The sequence below is a fragment of the Metopolophium dirhodum genome, chromosome 6 (assembly GCF_019925205.1).
Source record: "Metopolophium dirhodum isolate CAU chromosome 6, ASM1992520v1, whole genome shotgun sequence".
Classification (NCBI taxonomy): domain Eukaryota; kingdom Metazoa; phylum Arthropoda; class Insecta; order Hemiptera; family Aphididae; genus Metopolophium; species Metopolophium dirhodum.
In genome coordinates, this window is record NC_083565.1 from 2,306,972 (window position 1) to 2,325,277 (window position 18,306).

The 18,306-nt window shown below is 34.6% G+C and overlaps 1 protein-coding gene across 2 annotated transcripts in view; it reads left to right on the plus strand.

Annotated features, from left to right (window-relative positions):
• Positions 1–16,411: 16,411 nt before the first annotated feature.
• Positions 16,412–18,306, plus strand: part of LOC132946875 (protein gooseberry-neuro-like) — a 46,154-nt gene continuing 44,259 nt past the window's right edge. Inside the window, exons 1-2 of one of the 2 annotated variants that reach the window (XM_061016980.1) lie at positions 16,412–16,776; positions 17,084–18,068. In XM_061016980.1, coding sequence (XP_060872963.1) covers positions 18,032–18,068 — 37 coding nt within the window. In that variant the 5' untranslated portion in view covers positions 16,412–16,776; positions 17,084–18,031. Of the gene's footprint in view, positions 18,069–18,306 lie in introns of both variants that reach the window. The other variant, XM_061016979.1, reaches the window with a different exon arrangement.

Sequence of the window (18,306 nt, forward strand, 5' to 3'; positions counted from 1 at the left end):
TAATACGTCCATGCGTGTGCGTGTATGAACGTATGCACGTGTGTGTGTGTGTGTGTGCGTACGCGTCTTTGTTTAGTCGAACAAATATTAATCATAGGATTGGCTACGGATTGTATATGTGCATAGGCCCCACAATAAATGGTCTCCGCGCCCGACAAAATGGCTCCCCATAGTTGACCCCGTTTTCTCGCGAAACAACACTAGCTATATGTATAGAGCACATGTATAACAATACGATATTATATAGAATATGATGTGTGTACGGATAGTCATCGTATGTGTGCAGAGTGAGTGTGTGTGTGTGTGTCGTTTATAGGGGTAAATGGGGTGTACGACGTTTCCACTCCCCCCCCCCCCCATGCATGTCGCGGACAATGCGAACGCCTAGCAAGCCATTCGCACAATATAATATGATATATTATTATATAGGTATACATTATAAATTGTGTATGAGGAAAAGGGTAAAATAAAATCGAATATACGTTCGACGCGTCACCCCGTGGCGTAAATAAATCACGGAGAAAATATCTCAATAATAATAATAATAATAATAATAATTCAAACTGGCATGATAGCGGCTTAGAAAATCAGCGTGTTCAATATGTGTATATGTACCTATATTGTACCTATATATATACCCGAGACTTGCGGTGGCAATAATATTACATTTATTAAAATATTATTATGTAGGAATGTGCGTACTCTGTAAACTTATGTCGTAGACTCGTGGAAGGCTGCAGGCATATTATATATATTACATTTGCACGGACTGCACGTCGTATGGCCGCCGCTCTCAATGATTTTGCTAATGCATCCAAGAGGACGATCTTACCTGCAGACTTGACCATGTTCTTACGTCGTCTGTAAGACGTGTCTAGGCTGCCGGACAGGGTTAAACATATTTTGTACCTGCGTAGCCATCATTGACGTATTCAACGTCCTGGCTGTTGGCACGTTTTCACTATACAGAGACAGTCTGTTAAATTTTCCACAGTTATAATAACTGGTTTTCTTGAAATCAATCACTCATTCCCACGCACAGCCGAGGATTCTACCGAGTGGCCCACGATCTCTAATAATTCGAGTTCATCGGGATTTAACTGCAAAAGAGTCATGTCGAAATATTTAAACAATATATTTCAATAATTATGTCTTGTGGAGTGTACAAAAATAATATTCTGTAACTTCTTATTACTATAATACGAGTTATAAATAGGCAAACAGTATAATGTTTTATATTAAGTTACATATAAGTATATTTAAATTCAAAAATATCTTATTTTGTCCAAGTTGAAAATAAAATTGGTTGATATACTTGACTTTTACGAATTTTAGACGGTCATAAAAATTATTGTGGATTCACGCTCAACTTTTTTTTTAATTTCCAATAACACCAACCTACGAGGAACCTAATATTACATTTTCAAGTTTTTTGACCATGCAAACTTTTTTTTATCGACATTAATTTTTAAAAAAAACTTATAATAATCGAAAATTTCATTTGCCTAATTTATGGTGTATAGAAAATGCAAATATAAATATTTAATAAAAATTTCATGTATCTACGGAATTTTTTTTCAAGAGTTAACTACACCAAAAACCAAAATCTGTGCGTTTTACCTTAATTTTTTTCATTTTCCGGGCACTTTTGAAAGTTACTGAAAATGTTAAATGTTGACCTAGCGAATGCACCTAGACCCCACCGGAAAGGATACTGTAGTTGAAAATCGGAGTATTGTTTGAGACTACTAATATTACCGTTTAGATAAACACAAAAAAAAAAACACACATTATTGTAAAGTCAGTACCGGAGTCATTGCTCCGCTCAGAATCTATAATGGTCTTATTCAGAGTATTGTATATATTCGATAGATTTTCGTTCAAAGAAATATTCCGCGGAAATCTAAATTATTCGATATTTTTGCAATAATTAACAATAATAATAATGCAGTACCTATATAATATGATAATATTATGCGACGTCGTCGTTAAAAATTGTTTATTTTATAGTACGCATAATTATTTTTTGCCGATAAGTGAAGGCGTGGAATAGTATTATTATATTATATTCGCCGAGGTTTTCGATATGCCCGAAGATGGTGCAGCAGTTAGTACACAATAATTGAGATTTCAAGCGAGCGCGTGTTACGTGTGCGTTTAAATCGTATTTCGATCCGGCACGTTCATTTACCGCGTGTCTAAAAAGCGGTTAGATAAAATGACACGCCGGGCTGATACCCGCGACCTGATACGGTTGGGTGGCGCAAATCGACCGTATATATACACCGAAACGCGGTACTTGCCTATACCGAATCCGTGTGAAATCCGACTTATACGGCCCCGCACCGGTCCCATCAACATAATATACTACCTATACTATATATAATAATATATATATTAGCACTCGTTATATTATTATATTACTGCAGACGCCAGCACTTGATAATCGACGACGACGTGTATTAAACTGTGGCGGCGGCAATTTTATAATATAATGTAAAGTAAATATTATACAAACAATATATTATTATTATTTCAAGCGCGTACACTGCGATATTATATTATTAACACGCGTCTCGAGTGAATTCTTTTTAAAATGTTTAACTATTTAGCCCAACGGTTCTTAAACTGTGGTCCTCGGCACCCCGGGGGTCCGTGACACTCGTGTCAAGGGTACGAGGCGGCTCTATCTAAAAATCAAATATTACATTTTTATGATAAATTATCTGTTTTAAAAACAATCATAAATGGAAGTAGGTACATGCTTAATATGTGATTTGTAACATAAAATAAGTATTAAAATGTTCAATATGATAATATGAGATATTCTGTAAAAAAAAAACTTATTCGAAAGACAATTGGTGGGGGGTCCGTGATTTCTAAAAATCTATGTTTACCAAAAGTTTAAGAACCGCTGAATTTTATACTGTTGCTTGAAGTGAAATACAACTTATAATATAAGATGGTATGTAATATAGTATTAAATCTAATTTTTACAGTTTTTACAAATGTTTAAAAGTGTCTGGCTCCAGTTTATTGAATTAGGTACTTATAATAGAAATTCATGGAATACCATTTTTTCATCGGATGCTAGTCATAGCAAAGACATGGGCATTTTTGAAAATTTTACATGCTTCAGTTTTATATAATATTTAGCTTATTGGTTGATCACTATATTGTTTTCAAGTTTGATTGATTCTAACGTTTCTGCACAATATGCTGAGTTGAGACGACGATTTTGTCCGAAATATTACCACTCGAGTGGTAATAGTATTATTTTCTATCCTATTTTAATGTCTGCTGAGGGATATTTCCATTTTTAAATGTTGAATTTAATATAGAGATGGTAGGTGTACCTAAGTTATTCCAATTGTATTGGTCTACAACCATATAGTTTGGCTATTTTGCTTTTAATAATGTCAAGTGTCTTAGGTCTTATTTGTTGTTAAATTCATTTTGTTAGGGAGACTGTGATGAGGTGACTTTGTTCGCTCTTTCATTTCTGGGTATCTCCACACGTTTGAAAACCCACGTGAATGTTATTTGTTCATTATTTATCCAATATTATTATCAAAACATTCGTAACATAATAATATATAACATTGTGTATATAATAGGGCGCCGGATGTTAAGTACTCATATAATATAATATGTACCACGTATACATACTACATAATATACCAGCTATAATAAATATTATAAACATACCATATACCATCACTACATTTGTCCGTTAGTTTGTTTTACAACCGTCTCTGTCTATATGTATACATAATATTATGTTATATAAATATAATGTCGCCCAACTATACACTTTATTGTACGATCATCGACGGATATTATTATTATAATATAAAATAGGCAGGAACATATTGATTTATTTATAACCTAACCTATGTGTTTTTATTCATTCCACAATTTTTTTTCGTTTTGTTAACGACGAAATGTAGTTATCCCGGTTTTTTTTTTAATAATCATTGGCTTAGAGGACAGTATGATGCTCAATATAATAAAGGTAAAAAGAACCCGTGTATATATATTTTTATAACTATTCGCGCATATTAATTACCGCATAAAATATGTCAAAACCGTTAATATTTTAATGCAATATAATTTACAGACTGCGACTTAGTTATATACAATATAGTATATACCTACTAGTCCATTGAAAATGTATATAGGTTTGTTTATTTTAAAATATGATACTTCAAAGACTACAAATCGTCTTTGTTTTCAAACGCTGCAACAATTTGTATATGTATATTGTGCAATATAATACTCTTCTCTTTTTAATAGCACGACTATATTTTTTATACCTACTCAAACGCCATAAAAATAATTTAATTCTACGAAACACCTCCAGGCGCGTGAACCAGAAAATAAAAATCAAATTGTTGTAATTTTTCCCCGGAATTATATTATATTATTATAATGTTACCGCGTCACTACCCATTATAACCTTTATATTTTATTTTCATAATATATTATAGTCATATCGAGCATAAAGCCGATGATTATAATATACATATTATTATGACACTGTAAAGAGTGAAAGAGGAGTTAAAAAATCATAAAAATATAATACATACCAACATCACGCTTGCAATATATTATTTTCTCATCGATAATCAATACAAATCGTAATACTTTACCATAAATATGTTTTTGGGCTGGAGACATGTTTTTTTAGTGCGAACCGATTTTGTGTTGTCATGGATATTTATTAACAAAAACATACTTACCTAAGATTCATAGATTTTTCTTGTAGATGACATGCTATATGAAATGCGACATGGTTCATATTGCAGTATTATTCACATTGCGATCGAGTGATTTACGTGGGCTTATTCAAACAATAAATAAAAACACCCAGGATTGTGAATGTCGTTATGACATTATTTTGACAGTGTTAAAATTCATAATATAGAGTCTAATAAATAATAATACTATAATAGTGGTAGGCATACCTAGGTAAAACGTGGTAAATTATATAATACGTCTTACTCTATAGATATTATATCGGTATGTCGAATATATAGAAGGACGAAGGAACTAGGAAGCACAACAATGTAAGTACTCACCATGGGGTCCTGTAGGATTCTATATTTATTGATAAGAATTTAAATTTCAAATATTTGCTATTTTTGCTATAAATCCATGTCGTATGGATAACTCGATTTTCATTGCATATTTTATTATTTAAAATGATTTATAAGCCAAATAAAATTTAAATAAATAAAATTATCAAACAAACATTTTTATTCTTGACATGACTCAGAAATATTCAACATTTCACATATTTTTTTTAAGACTAAACATTGAATAATTATTTATGTAAAAATGTATAAAAGTGCTTGGTACTTAATAAAACATATTATATATTATATCGCATATATTATTTTCACCGCATTTTATTTAATATAATACGTAATCGATGGCACATATTATTTAATAGCACATTTCAATTTCTTCAAAATATACAAGCTTTTTCCCAGTGCACGCTTTTATGGACGGATTATTATAATATTATACATTATATCTATACATCGGGAAATACATTAATATATAATAAGTACCTAATACATAATATAATATACACATAGGTATAATACACGCACACAATACACAATATTATATACAATGCATTTATATATTTATTATAATGTAAGTATAATAATACGAACCACTAATAAAATAGTATATACATATATTATATATGTACACTATATACAGAGATTACCAATAATAGTCGTAATAATGGCTGCCGGGTGTTATCCAGCGAGCTGCAGCAGGTCTCCCCTCGTCAACGACGACGCCGCCGCGCGACGACGGCCGTTCCCCGGCGGACGCGCGTACATCTGTCCTGGCGAACGCTGCGGCGGCAGCGGCGTCGATACGACTGGCACCGAAACGAATTTGGGCTTTTGGGGCCATTGTGCTGTCTGTGCTGGTGTGCTTTGTGCTGCAGAAATACGATTTTCCCGTAACGGCCGCGGCGGCGGCGACCGTGGGGGCAGGATCGTGTAGGGCTGCCGCGGCGATGACGGAGCTAGGACGAGGACGAGGAGGAGGAGAAGGACACATATATATGTGCCTAATAACACAAAGTGGCGGAAAAAGCGTTTTTGTTAGACTCGCCATTTATCGTATATACTCGGCGAGCAACAACCCGCGACGTACTGACACACAAACAATATATATATATGACATATACATACGTCATACATATATATTTTATATGGATATATCGCCGCCACCGAGTGACTTTTTTACGATTCTAGTCAGCTGCTGATCGATGTTTGTTGCGGTCGTGTGTGTTATTAATATTATATATTGTATATTATTAAATAGCGCGGCTATAGCGTAATATTCAGTGGCGCGAACAAACAAAATTATTAGCGGTGGTTGCGCAGTCCCCCGGATTATGTTATTTTTAAAGTAGGTATGTAATATTTGTATGTATTTTAGCAGGTACGTACCTATTTAACCCTGCATACTGCACAGGAGAAATAAACAGGAGAAAATAATTTATCCTACGCTGTGTGTGTCGCTCGTGTAATGTTTGAGCGGCATTGATAAGATGTCATCGGGCGAATAGCCACCCAGATACACCTCTACACCACTATTTGCGCCACTATTTGCGCCACTATTTGCGCCACTGATCGTGTGTTTATACGTGCGACCTAAACAATATTAAAAGTCGTCGGAACCGAATAACCATTCGGACGCGTAAGTGCCAATAGTTTGTAATACCTATCGTGTATCCAGTATCACGTGTGACAAGTCTGACGGTATTTAAATCAGATATGTAACCACGGTATATCGAAAAACTGTCAACGACGTTAACACACATAATTTAGTATTCGGTATTAATTAGGTATTGAACGACATGCCATACAAGCGGTATCCGAGCAATAACCGGTATACTAGTTGACTGGTATAGGTATACCGGAAAAACCATCAGCCCTAAATTATTCTGTGTATGTCACTCTCGTACGGATTTTTCTACTTCACCACTATACAATACAATACATTAATTCATGTATCGCCTAAACTAATAATTCTATTGGACAATATAGGTAGTATAGTAGAATCATTATAGTATATTATATTACATCCAATCATATTATACTTACTCTACATCTTCGAAGATTCCGGTATTCGCGTGCTTTATAATATTTTTGATTAATTTAAAAATCCATTGTATACTTGCGTATACGTACGTAAAATAAATAATAATATATAAGTAGATGTCTTTTATAGTCTTATTTGTTTTTGAATAACATGCTGCTGCTGGTGTGCAGTTCATTTTGTTTAAATGGCCGTAAACAATATTTTTTAAGTTCTACAAACAATGAAACTTCACTTGATGTTCATAGACCTTTCATGATCACTCATTTCGATTCAGATTTCAATCGTTATATAAATTCAGTTGTTCATTATTAGTTCTGAATATTTTTATCATTTGAACATCACACCCCCATCACGGTAAATTTCCAGTAAGCGTACACCTCCACAGCAGGTTTCAAATTGAAGTGATCAAATCGTAAGTCTATAATATATTTTATGTTTCTGACATGTACAACTTTACGAAAACTTATTTTTTCATAACACGGTGATAATATGATGCGGGACGTGTACCCATATATCAGTATTGCAAAATCGTTTGAAAATTTCATTATTTCGTTCGCATGGGGTATTCGGTATTAATAATAATATAGTCCATAAATAATAATATTATACACGATTGGTGAGTGGTTTTAAATTATTCGTAGCGTACGTATGCACACATATCTACCGTTCGGACCCCGGAGCATTATGTATAATAATATAATATAAGTACACCAGCAGCTATAGCCATGTAGTTATAGAGACGCGCTTTAGCGATAATATGTATTTCGTTACAACGACGTAGTACGGCCGCGATGACGTTTCCAAAATAAATCTATAGTTATTTATATTATTATTATTATTATTATTAATTTGTGAACACAAATGTACACTCGTTTAATGGTCACCGGGGAAATATTACCGTGACGACTAATTGGCCGATATCAATTTTTTTTCAGTTATAAATCGTTCTGTCCATAATAATATTATATATTCTACATGCGCGGAGTGTATAACGTATTATACCTAGGTATATACCTACCAATATAAAACGCAGTGCTGCAGCATATACTATACATAAATAATAATATATCATGCGCATTATATATACGCGCACACATTATTCACCATAATATAATATATGGGTATACCTGATATTATAGAGGTATATATTATTAGTGTATAGGTCCACCGACCTACGCGTATTTACGCCGTTACAGATATGATATTATTGGAAAAATATCATGTTTGTTTAACCGAACGGGCCCCGTATGACCGGAAGCCAGTTTCTAACCTCACTCAACCACTAATATGGACCGAATGGATAATGTACCGTAAAATTGAACGCGCGCGCGCGATAACTCCTCTCCTCGGGTTTTTCGACCGCGATTGCGCAACCGGTCGGAGCCATTAAATCGCGGTTGATGAATTATTATACGCTTTTGGAAGAAATATATATATATATATAAAAAAAATCCGACTAGGTACACATAGGTGCACGCACGGTAATACGCGTATAACATATTTTTTTTTTAATACGGCGGACACGCGCCCGTTGTTTTTTTTCTTTCGACGTTATTTATAACAACAGGTATCAATCATCTGCCGCTGCGTGTTTGCTCTCCGCGTATATTATATTAATATTTTAATATATTATTTATTATTATTATTATTATTATTATTACTATCGTCATCAAGATGCGCACACTCCGCGAGAGACGCAAAACTCGGCGGTCGTCGTCGTCGTTAAATTGATATTCTGGGTGTTGAGAGAGGCCCGGGAGGCTCGAGTTTTACGACCAGCCGGTAAATCCTCAACGCAATCATAATATAATAACATATATTTTTTAAGAAACGCTGCGCTTTTAGTAGTCGTTGTTCTATTGTATATATAATTTTCTTCGCGCAAGTCCATAAAAATTGAATATATGTTTATTATTATAATGTTATATAATATACGTCCGAACGAGATCTATCGTCCCCGCGGGGTGGTGAGCTTTTCACGAAACTCGCAGCGCCGTCTTCTGGTCGTCGTCTGCACATTTTCGTGCCGGTATAAAATAACCGGTATACTATAATTTGCATTTATTTTGAACGTTGCTTTTCAAACAACAAAATTTCTTTGATCCGATCTCAAAGAATTTAAAAATGAAACTTATATTTTGCATTTTTTAATTCCATTTTTAGAACTTTTTTATTTTTACTTTTAAAGGTATTCAAATACAATGACATTTTATTTACAGTTGTAACTGTATATTTTGTCAAATTATCCAATGATCTTTGGTTCACAAATTTAAAATATAAATAACCAACTTTTCGACCGTTAAAAAAAATAATCAATTTTAGCTGTACATTTTTTTTTAGTAATTTTTCTTGATGAAATAACATTAGAAATGAGAGAAGTGTAGTGAAGAGTGTAGACCTTTATCATTAATAGTTCATTCATTACAATTTACAGGTCTCTATAATGTTGTATATATCATGAAAACACACATACAAATAATATTTTAAAAAGGCTAAAAAGTAAGAGGTTAGTTTCTTAAGAATAGTACAACTAAAGTATTAAAAAAAAGTATACAATTTTAGAAATGGACCATCAAAAGGATACTTTGTAGTTTGTATACATGAAAAATGTTTTCATTTCGAGCAATTTACCAAAAATACAATCTAGTTTAATCCTAATAAAACGTATATGCATACCTATATAGTATGTTGTTAACAATTTTCCGAAAAAAATTAAATCAAAAAATTCCTTGAATCTCGGATAGGACGTTAATATAGCTTATTTTTTCAATCCCAATAGGTTTTTATAGGGTGGCTCACTCTTGAATTTAGTTTTGGCTCACGAAAATCAAATATTTTGTTGTTTGTTTAAATGGTTACTTTATAGGTTGCAGATTATATAACTATTTTTCAAAAAATATTATATATAAAAAAACAAATTTTAAAATGTGTTTATTTATTTAATGATTTGCAGAGTCAGTCATGATTTTATTTCTTAATTCGGTCCAGACTTTTGATGTAATAAGACATATAGACGAATATCAGTATTCTAATATAGGATTTATGTCGACTTTGAAAAGCATTCGTTGAATCCGTCTGCAGTCTTCGTGAAACACGAAGTCAAAACAATAATAATAATTACAAATTACGACAAGCAGGATAACGATGAAGGTAATCTTCGCTTCGGCATCACCGTTCGCCTGCTGCTGCAGTGGTGCACGTGTCCCGGTGCAGTATTTTGGCATTCCGGCGCGCGTATATAAATAATAAACACGTCAGCGCGTAATGCGTTCCGGGCGGAAAAGTAACAAGAAATAAAAAATCTCCGTCCCTTGTACGTATACATTTATTGAAATATATACATATCCATACGTGTAGTATACATCCATGTTATACCCATATACGTGTATCGCCTGCCGTATATTATAATATGCATACACCTACTATACCCGCATCGCACTAAGACGCGGCGCACAAAAAGCGTTTTCGCCGACGACGCACATATAAATGAATATATATACATATACAAATAATAAATGTGTATAGGTGCGCATCGCGTGCAATGTGTCCATATCGAATTCGGACCTCCTACAACGGTGTGCGAGTGTGCGCCAAGTTAAACCCTTAACGTCCGTGACCGAGGGTACAGCTGCGGCGGCGGGCCCGAGACACGCGACCCCCCCCGACACCGCGCGCGCGAAATCCACCGCCGCGGATACCGTGACGACGATATATTATATATTATTCATACACGCCTCGAGTCTTATTTTTCCATTCTTTTTTATATAAAATATAACATTATATTATGTATAGGTTGGTATAATATTATTTCTTACATTTCGTTTCTATAATAATTCGTCCTGCGCGCCGCCGAGCCGCAGCACAGCTCTCGTCAGCCGCCGTTTTCTTTCGCCCGCGATTTCCTCTCGCCGTTCCGCGTTTAGCATAATATATATTGTACATAATAATATAATATAATATACGACGATGTGATTTTACATTCAAACAGAATTCGTACGTTTAAATACATTATATTTTTATTGTGATAAATGCGTACCTATGTGTGTATGTATAATGCACGTCAATACGTGCATGCTGTATCGATTCCATATGCTGCAACCTCTGTCGTCGTATTTTATATTATGGGAGGCCTGTCACCACGTCCAGATATTCCCGATTCCGTATTATACCTATTTTATCGGGAGTTTACCGACTGCAGCGCTTGAACTTATCGTATACCAAATATATAAATTGCGCTCAAAACATGAAAGGTCGATTATAGACCAGTAAGTTGCGCTCGATCATTTTTAGCGTTTACAGACCGAAATTATTGCACCGCAGTTAATTTTAATTTAAAATATGGAAATAATATTTATAAGGTACCTTTACTTTAATTAATTTATTTAAAAAAAAAATCAAAACTTATTAAAAACAAAGATTATAGAATTATATAAACATTTATAAATAAAAAATAATAATAATAATAAATTACAATTGTACGCATAATATAAAAATATTTAGTATAGTATCATATTATATACCCCATATAGTATATACCGAACTGCAGTATAATAATTATTGTGCAGTACAACGAACCAATCAGGCCTATAAAGTATAGATAGTGACATTGTTTTCGTCTCTAATAAATGCATACTCATTACAATTCATACAGTGTATGTTAATTATAATGATGTTTCATAAAGTCCCGATACCAATTTCATAGAATAAATCGGCTCCAGATCAGCTATTAACACTTACAATTCTAGAATAATATAATTGTTTTTCAAAAACAAAAATTATTTAACCAGTTATTCAGTAACTTTCGGTACCTAGTTAATTGGTCAATATAATATAAGATTTTAGTTTTGAATTATTTTGAAATATTATAATATTATTATATAATAATTTATAATTATACTTCAACAGTGTATGTATAGGTATACTGTATGATAATTCAATGTTGGCGGAATTATAGATTGGTCATGACCCATGGCCAATTTATTTGCAAAAACATATTTTTCATTCCTGTATTAATTATAGGTAAGAGTAAAAAGTAATTTAAATTGGTAGGTGTACTCTGATTTTGTGATTAGTTAAGATATAAGACACGTTGTATTAGACGAAACTGGTCCATGGCCATGTTACCGTCGTCGGGTGAAATTATTGCACTGGAGCAACCGTGACGACGTGAGGCTTTTACGACATCTATATACCTGATTTCCTACTGTATATTTTATATTTTACCGTGTGACGATTGCGCCTTTTGTCGCCACTGCACATGCATATCACAATTATTCTTGTACGATTTCGAGTGTCTCTGATGTGATATATATTTTTGGGGAGGCTTAGCACCCCGAGTTCCACCCCTATACAATATCTAGTCGCCACGCCTATGTTCATGCGAGTCCGGCGTTGACGCGCATATATTGTACATTTCTACATCCGATGACGACGTTCCTCATTCGAATTCCGGTTATGTATACATTATTTTATTAATAATATTGTTCTTTTAAGTATAACAATTATACTTTTAGTTATTACGATCGGTGTCGTTTCTTGACGATTTCCTGATGGATGGACGAACTCGATGTTATACCCTGCAATATCAAATAGTGTGTGTACGTTTATATATGAACTATACATACATAATATATATATAGTTTAAGAACAAACTCTATTCAATGTCGAAGTTAACAAATTTAAAACTATACAAATAGTGAATTAAATTCAGCTACAATCGTGTACGATGTTGCCTATAGGAAAGATACTATATATAATATATGTATATTACAAGCTGTCCCGCCCGACGTTGTCCAGGCCAAAGATTTGTATTTTTGATAAATATATATTTTGTACAAAATGCATGTCATATTTCTTCTAATAATATTATAATATTAATATAATAAGTAACCAATATTGCAACCATTTAGATAAACAAAACAAATTTCTTTTTTCGTAAACTGAAAAAGAACATGCGTGAGCTACCTTTTAGTTATCTATAGGAGTTGAACAGTTAAGCTATAAGCACTCTCCAAGTTTTAAGTAATTTATATTGATATAACTTTTATTGAAAACGGTCCAGTCATTTTTCGAGGCTATTAACTTCGGATAAACCAACATAAAATTTTAGTTGTACAACCCGATTTTGCCATTGAAAAAATTTAAAAATACAAAATTTAGATTATATTTTAAGTGTTACTTGATTTTGGTGTACCTACCTCAGTTCACAGGCAAACTTGCGTTACTTTGTGAACTAATTCGACCAAGATGAACAATAAATTTGTGATAGATACAGCACTTGGTAGTTGGTATAAATCAAATGTGGTTCGAACTACTCTTTAAATTTCTCTGATATAATCTACAAGAACAATTTGAATTTTTCAAAAAATCGGTTAGGTAGTTTTTGAGTAGGTACTTGTATGTATAATAGCTACAAATAAACATTTGTTTTAACTTCTTTATTAAAAACCATAAACGTGACGATTTAATGGATGCTTTTACCTCATCTACCCGTGTAACTATAATGGCAACTATTAATAAACAAATATTACCATCGTAAATCTCAAAATCCCTGTTTAAACTCCTATCCGGGTTGGACCTACCTGGTCCAATTGTGAATCCAAACCATCCAGGAAACCACTCAAACACACACACAAACAATTTTATCAAAATCGGTCCTGCCGTTATGAGGAGTTCACGGACAGTAGAAGTATAAAATTATAATATATATAAAGATATTGTATATATACCTATATATTCGAGATGGGTTATATATTATTATTACAGTATCGTTATGCAAGGGTGGGCATCAACTAGTTTAACAGTTAAAGTTAATTTTGTTTTAACTTTTTAACTTAACTATAGTAATCAAATTATGAACTTAACTAGTTTATTTGACAATAGAAATAACTTAGCTTTTCTCAGTTGGTTTAATAATTATCCATCAAGTTTAAAACGTTTTACTTCTAACTTATCGATCTTGTCTTAACTTAACTTGAGATAATTATTTTCAAAAACTTGTCCAATTTTGACGTTATAAATGTTTGTATAATATAATATTAAATTAATATATGATGAGAGCCGGACTTAAGATGGAGCTAGGCCTGGGGAAATTTGTTTTGGGCAAGGCCCAAAAATGTCATACAAATGCGCGAAGCCCAAGCCTGGAGCCTCATTGGCCTCTGCCTATAAGGCTGAATCTATATAATATGATCGTTGCGTATATTGGTATCGACTATATTGTGGTAGTGCTACGGTTGACTTTACGACTAATCATTCGAAGTTTTATCTTATTTTCACCACACACGAATCGCGCATTGATCATATTTATTATCCTTTATTATTATTGATGAATATATATATTATATATTTATAGCTGTCAACAACCACCGAATGTCCACATTGTCAGTTCGTCTCTTCGGCCCAGCACATTATATATTATGTTGTTGTTCACTCACCGATCGATGAAAGCGAATAAGAACGGCCCACCGGAGATTACGCCCAAGTCCTCGTACGTGGTGCAGTTGTACACTGAAGAAGCAGATGGTTTTTCTACACAATACATATAAAGCGATGTGAATTAAACCGTAATATGTTTATGAAATTGACCATGTTTAATGTTTATGCGCACGTAAGTACATGTATAGATATAATATGGTTCCTTAAACGATTGGCCGGATTTTATTATTCGAGATGACTATCTATACATGTTATTTTATGAATATTATACTATAGTTGGTCGAAATAGTTATAATTATAGTGATATTATAATTGATATCAGTTTTAAAATATAAATATCTATCACGCGATCAATTATCATAAGTTTCGAATTTTCATAAAATATCAGTACCCAAAGTTTACTTATATTATAAGATGTTGTATTATTATAACAATAATGATATACGTCGACTCTTTTCGAGTAGGTACAACGATACAAATTTCGCGTGCAAACTACATAATACAAAATATGTAGAAGGTCACTTATCAGCTATCGCCGATCCTTTTTTCGCTACTTATTATATAATCAGCTTTCTAAAGTATGCTCTCCAACAACTCGTCGTTTTTTGTTTCAGGTGAGCTGTCCTAGCACCCGTAAGTCATCATATTACCCCCTCTAACCAATTTAATTTTTTTGTTCCTTATTTTACCCTTAGACCTTAAATAAAATCTCCTGTCTGGATGACACACCTATTTGTTTTGTAGTGGACGCAGGACGCATAAAGCTTTTTGTATGAAAATTGACTCTTTCGTTGATTGTATATAAGCTCTTTGGAATTATGTCGATAAGTTTGTCAAATCAAACATATCCTTTGGATCGTCGCTTATCGTCGACAATTAATGTAAATCCGCATGTCCTATATATACTAGAATAAAGGTAATCCTATTATTTTTACCTACGCTCTATCCACGATTCGGAAATCCCCTCATAGTTTATATCGATATGAACGAGATGTGTTGTATATATTATTTTGGCTTCGTGATCGCGCAACAGTTTTTTGCAATATTCTCTGCAACAGCCGCGCTCGATAAAATATGAACTATGCATGAGATTATTATCATTTCAAACAGCAGACCACTGTCGTTTTTATCATACTACATGGTAAGTAATAAAAAGAGGTGGATTAATTTTTTTTAACTTATACGTATCGCACAGGTGGCGGTTTTTTTTTTAAGACTTTTCGGCGATTATTACGTTGGGGCGTACAATGACGTATATATCAGGATCCGATATGTCACCACCGATGTACATGTGACCACATACCCAATAATAATAATAATATATACAAACCGCACATGCAATATAATAATGCCCGGCGTAATATATTATATTATATCGATATAATAATAATAATAACTATCGGTTAGGATGTATATATGCATCATACACACGCGGGTCTTAGCGCTGCTATATATCGGACGTCTTATTTACGACGCGTTTTTGCGATCCGAACGGCCTTCGGATCGAAACGATTGCCGGCCGACTATATTATACATCGCAACTTTATATATATATGTACACGCATCGTATATTATACATTATAATAATATATTATTATATAATATTATTATATTGATCGCCTATTGTGGCCGGCCATATAGTACGTGCCCGTTTATTAAATCTCTCTCTCTCACCCTCTCTCCCACCCCATCTCTTTCTCGCCGTCTCTCTCTCTCTCTCTCAACGTGTCCGTGTCTCCCCGTCCATCTCGACTCCGGTCCGTCTTTTCTCTCCGCATGTACACGCATAATACCTACACGCATGTATCACGAGCGCGCGCGCGCGCGGCCCGTCTCGCGGTGTCGCATTCGATTTCGTTTGATTTCTTCCGTTGTTTTTACGACGTGCGGCGGTGACGTGACGTCACACTCGCGCATACGCCGCGTAGGTACATATATATATATATTATAATAATATTATAATATTATGGGGCCGTGTTGCCAATGCGTCGAGACGAATTTCCATAACGAACACGGGCGAGCGCGCGCGCGTGTGTGTGCGTAGACAATGTGCGCGCGGGCTCTCTTTGAACTCAAACCCATTAGAAATGCTAAACCCGGCACTGCGTATACCGTACAGGTCGTGCGCTGTTGTATGCCCATGCCGATGTGTAATATGTATATATTATAATATGTACGCGGCGGACGAGCCGAGTTGGCGCGGAGGTAATTATTGAATATTTTATATTTTATTTGAAAAAAAAAAAAAAAAACGATAACACTGTGGTGCGCCGACTAAGCCGACAGAAGAACGACGACTATTATATTATTATTATATATATATATATATATATGTAGGCACGGCGGAAGAAAAAATAAGAGATGGAAACGAAATTGTTTTGAAGAAAAAAAAAAAGTCACAAAAGGCACGTAATTGAATATCGGTGACACCACACGAACGCGCGTGCGTTAATATTACATATTATTATTATTATATATGCGCGTATACAATATTATAATATTATGTTTTTAGAACGGGACGGTCGTGCGCGTGCGCGCGTACCTTCGCATGTACGCGGCGTGTACACGCGCGCGCGACGAGGGGACCCCACGCGGGTTGACACCCATTTCGCGGCCGACAGCCAATGGCTCGACGCGGCCTTTTGCGCGAGGGGTTCTGCGAGAGGTGCCCCTGCGAAAAAAACAAAAACACAAACGAAAAGGACGAAAAAGAATATGGCCGTTTGCCGCAAATAATAATTATCGCGTATACAGAATAATATATAATATTATATAGGTACCGACCGCCGGCCGTACGCGTACAGTGTTATTACCATTATTATTATACCATCGTTGTGCGTGTGTGTGCGTGTACTATATACCTCGACGGCGACAATAATATATAAAATATATAATATCAAGTTATTATCATTACGCGATGTAAGTAGTACGCTGCAGCAGAAGCAGCAGCAGCAGTCGCGGTTTTATACACTCCGAAGTCGTCTACTGAATAATTGTTTGTTCTTTTAAAAATATTATTATATTATTACCTACATTAAATAATAATAATAATAATAACATCTGTACGTCATATTATAATAGTGTCGCCGTCGCGTCCGTCGGGTGCACACGCACTACACATCTTATGAGCGTTCGCGTCGCGTCGTCGCGTGAACGCCGACCGACGTTTGAAGATTTTCGTCCGTTTGTCGGAAAACGGTAGCCGCGGACCGCCGACCGCCGCCGCCGCCGCCTACGAGTGCGTTCATCGTGAAGACTTCAACGTTACATTATTATTGTATACCTACCGCCGCCGCCGCTGCCGCCGACGTACTTGAGTACGACTCTGGGCATGCGCTCACCGGACGCGCTTTTCGCCGACAGGTATCGACGACGTGTATAGTGCGTGTGATAGCAAAATATCGTTTTATAATCATTTTATCCGAATTTGGGCGGAATATCGACCCCGCAGACGAACACCATGTACTCGGCACACTACAACGGGTTCACTTTTCAAGGTAAGACCGCGCATATGCGACGTTATCGTATTAATATACATACTATCATCGTTAGGTTGTACAATAAATATATAACTGGTAGTATTGTAGTCATAATTTAGTATTTGGGTACCTGACTGTATATTTTATGCTACGATAATATCCCCAACAGCTGGCTAAAATGTGCAATATAATATTATAATAATATTGTATCCCGCGGTTTTGTACGATCACTGGGATTACAGCAGCGTTTTTCAAC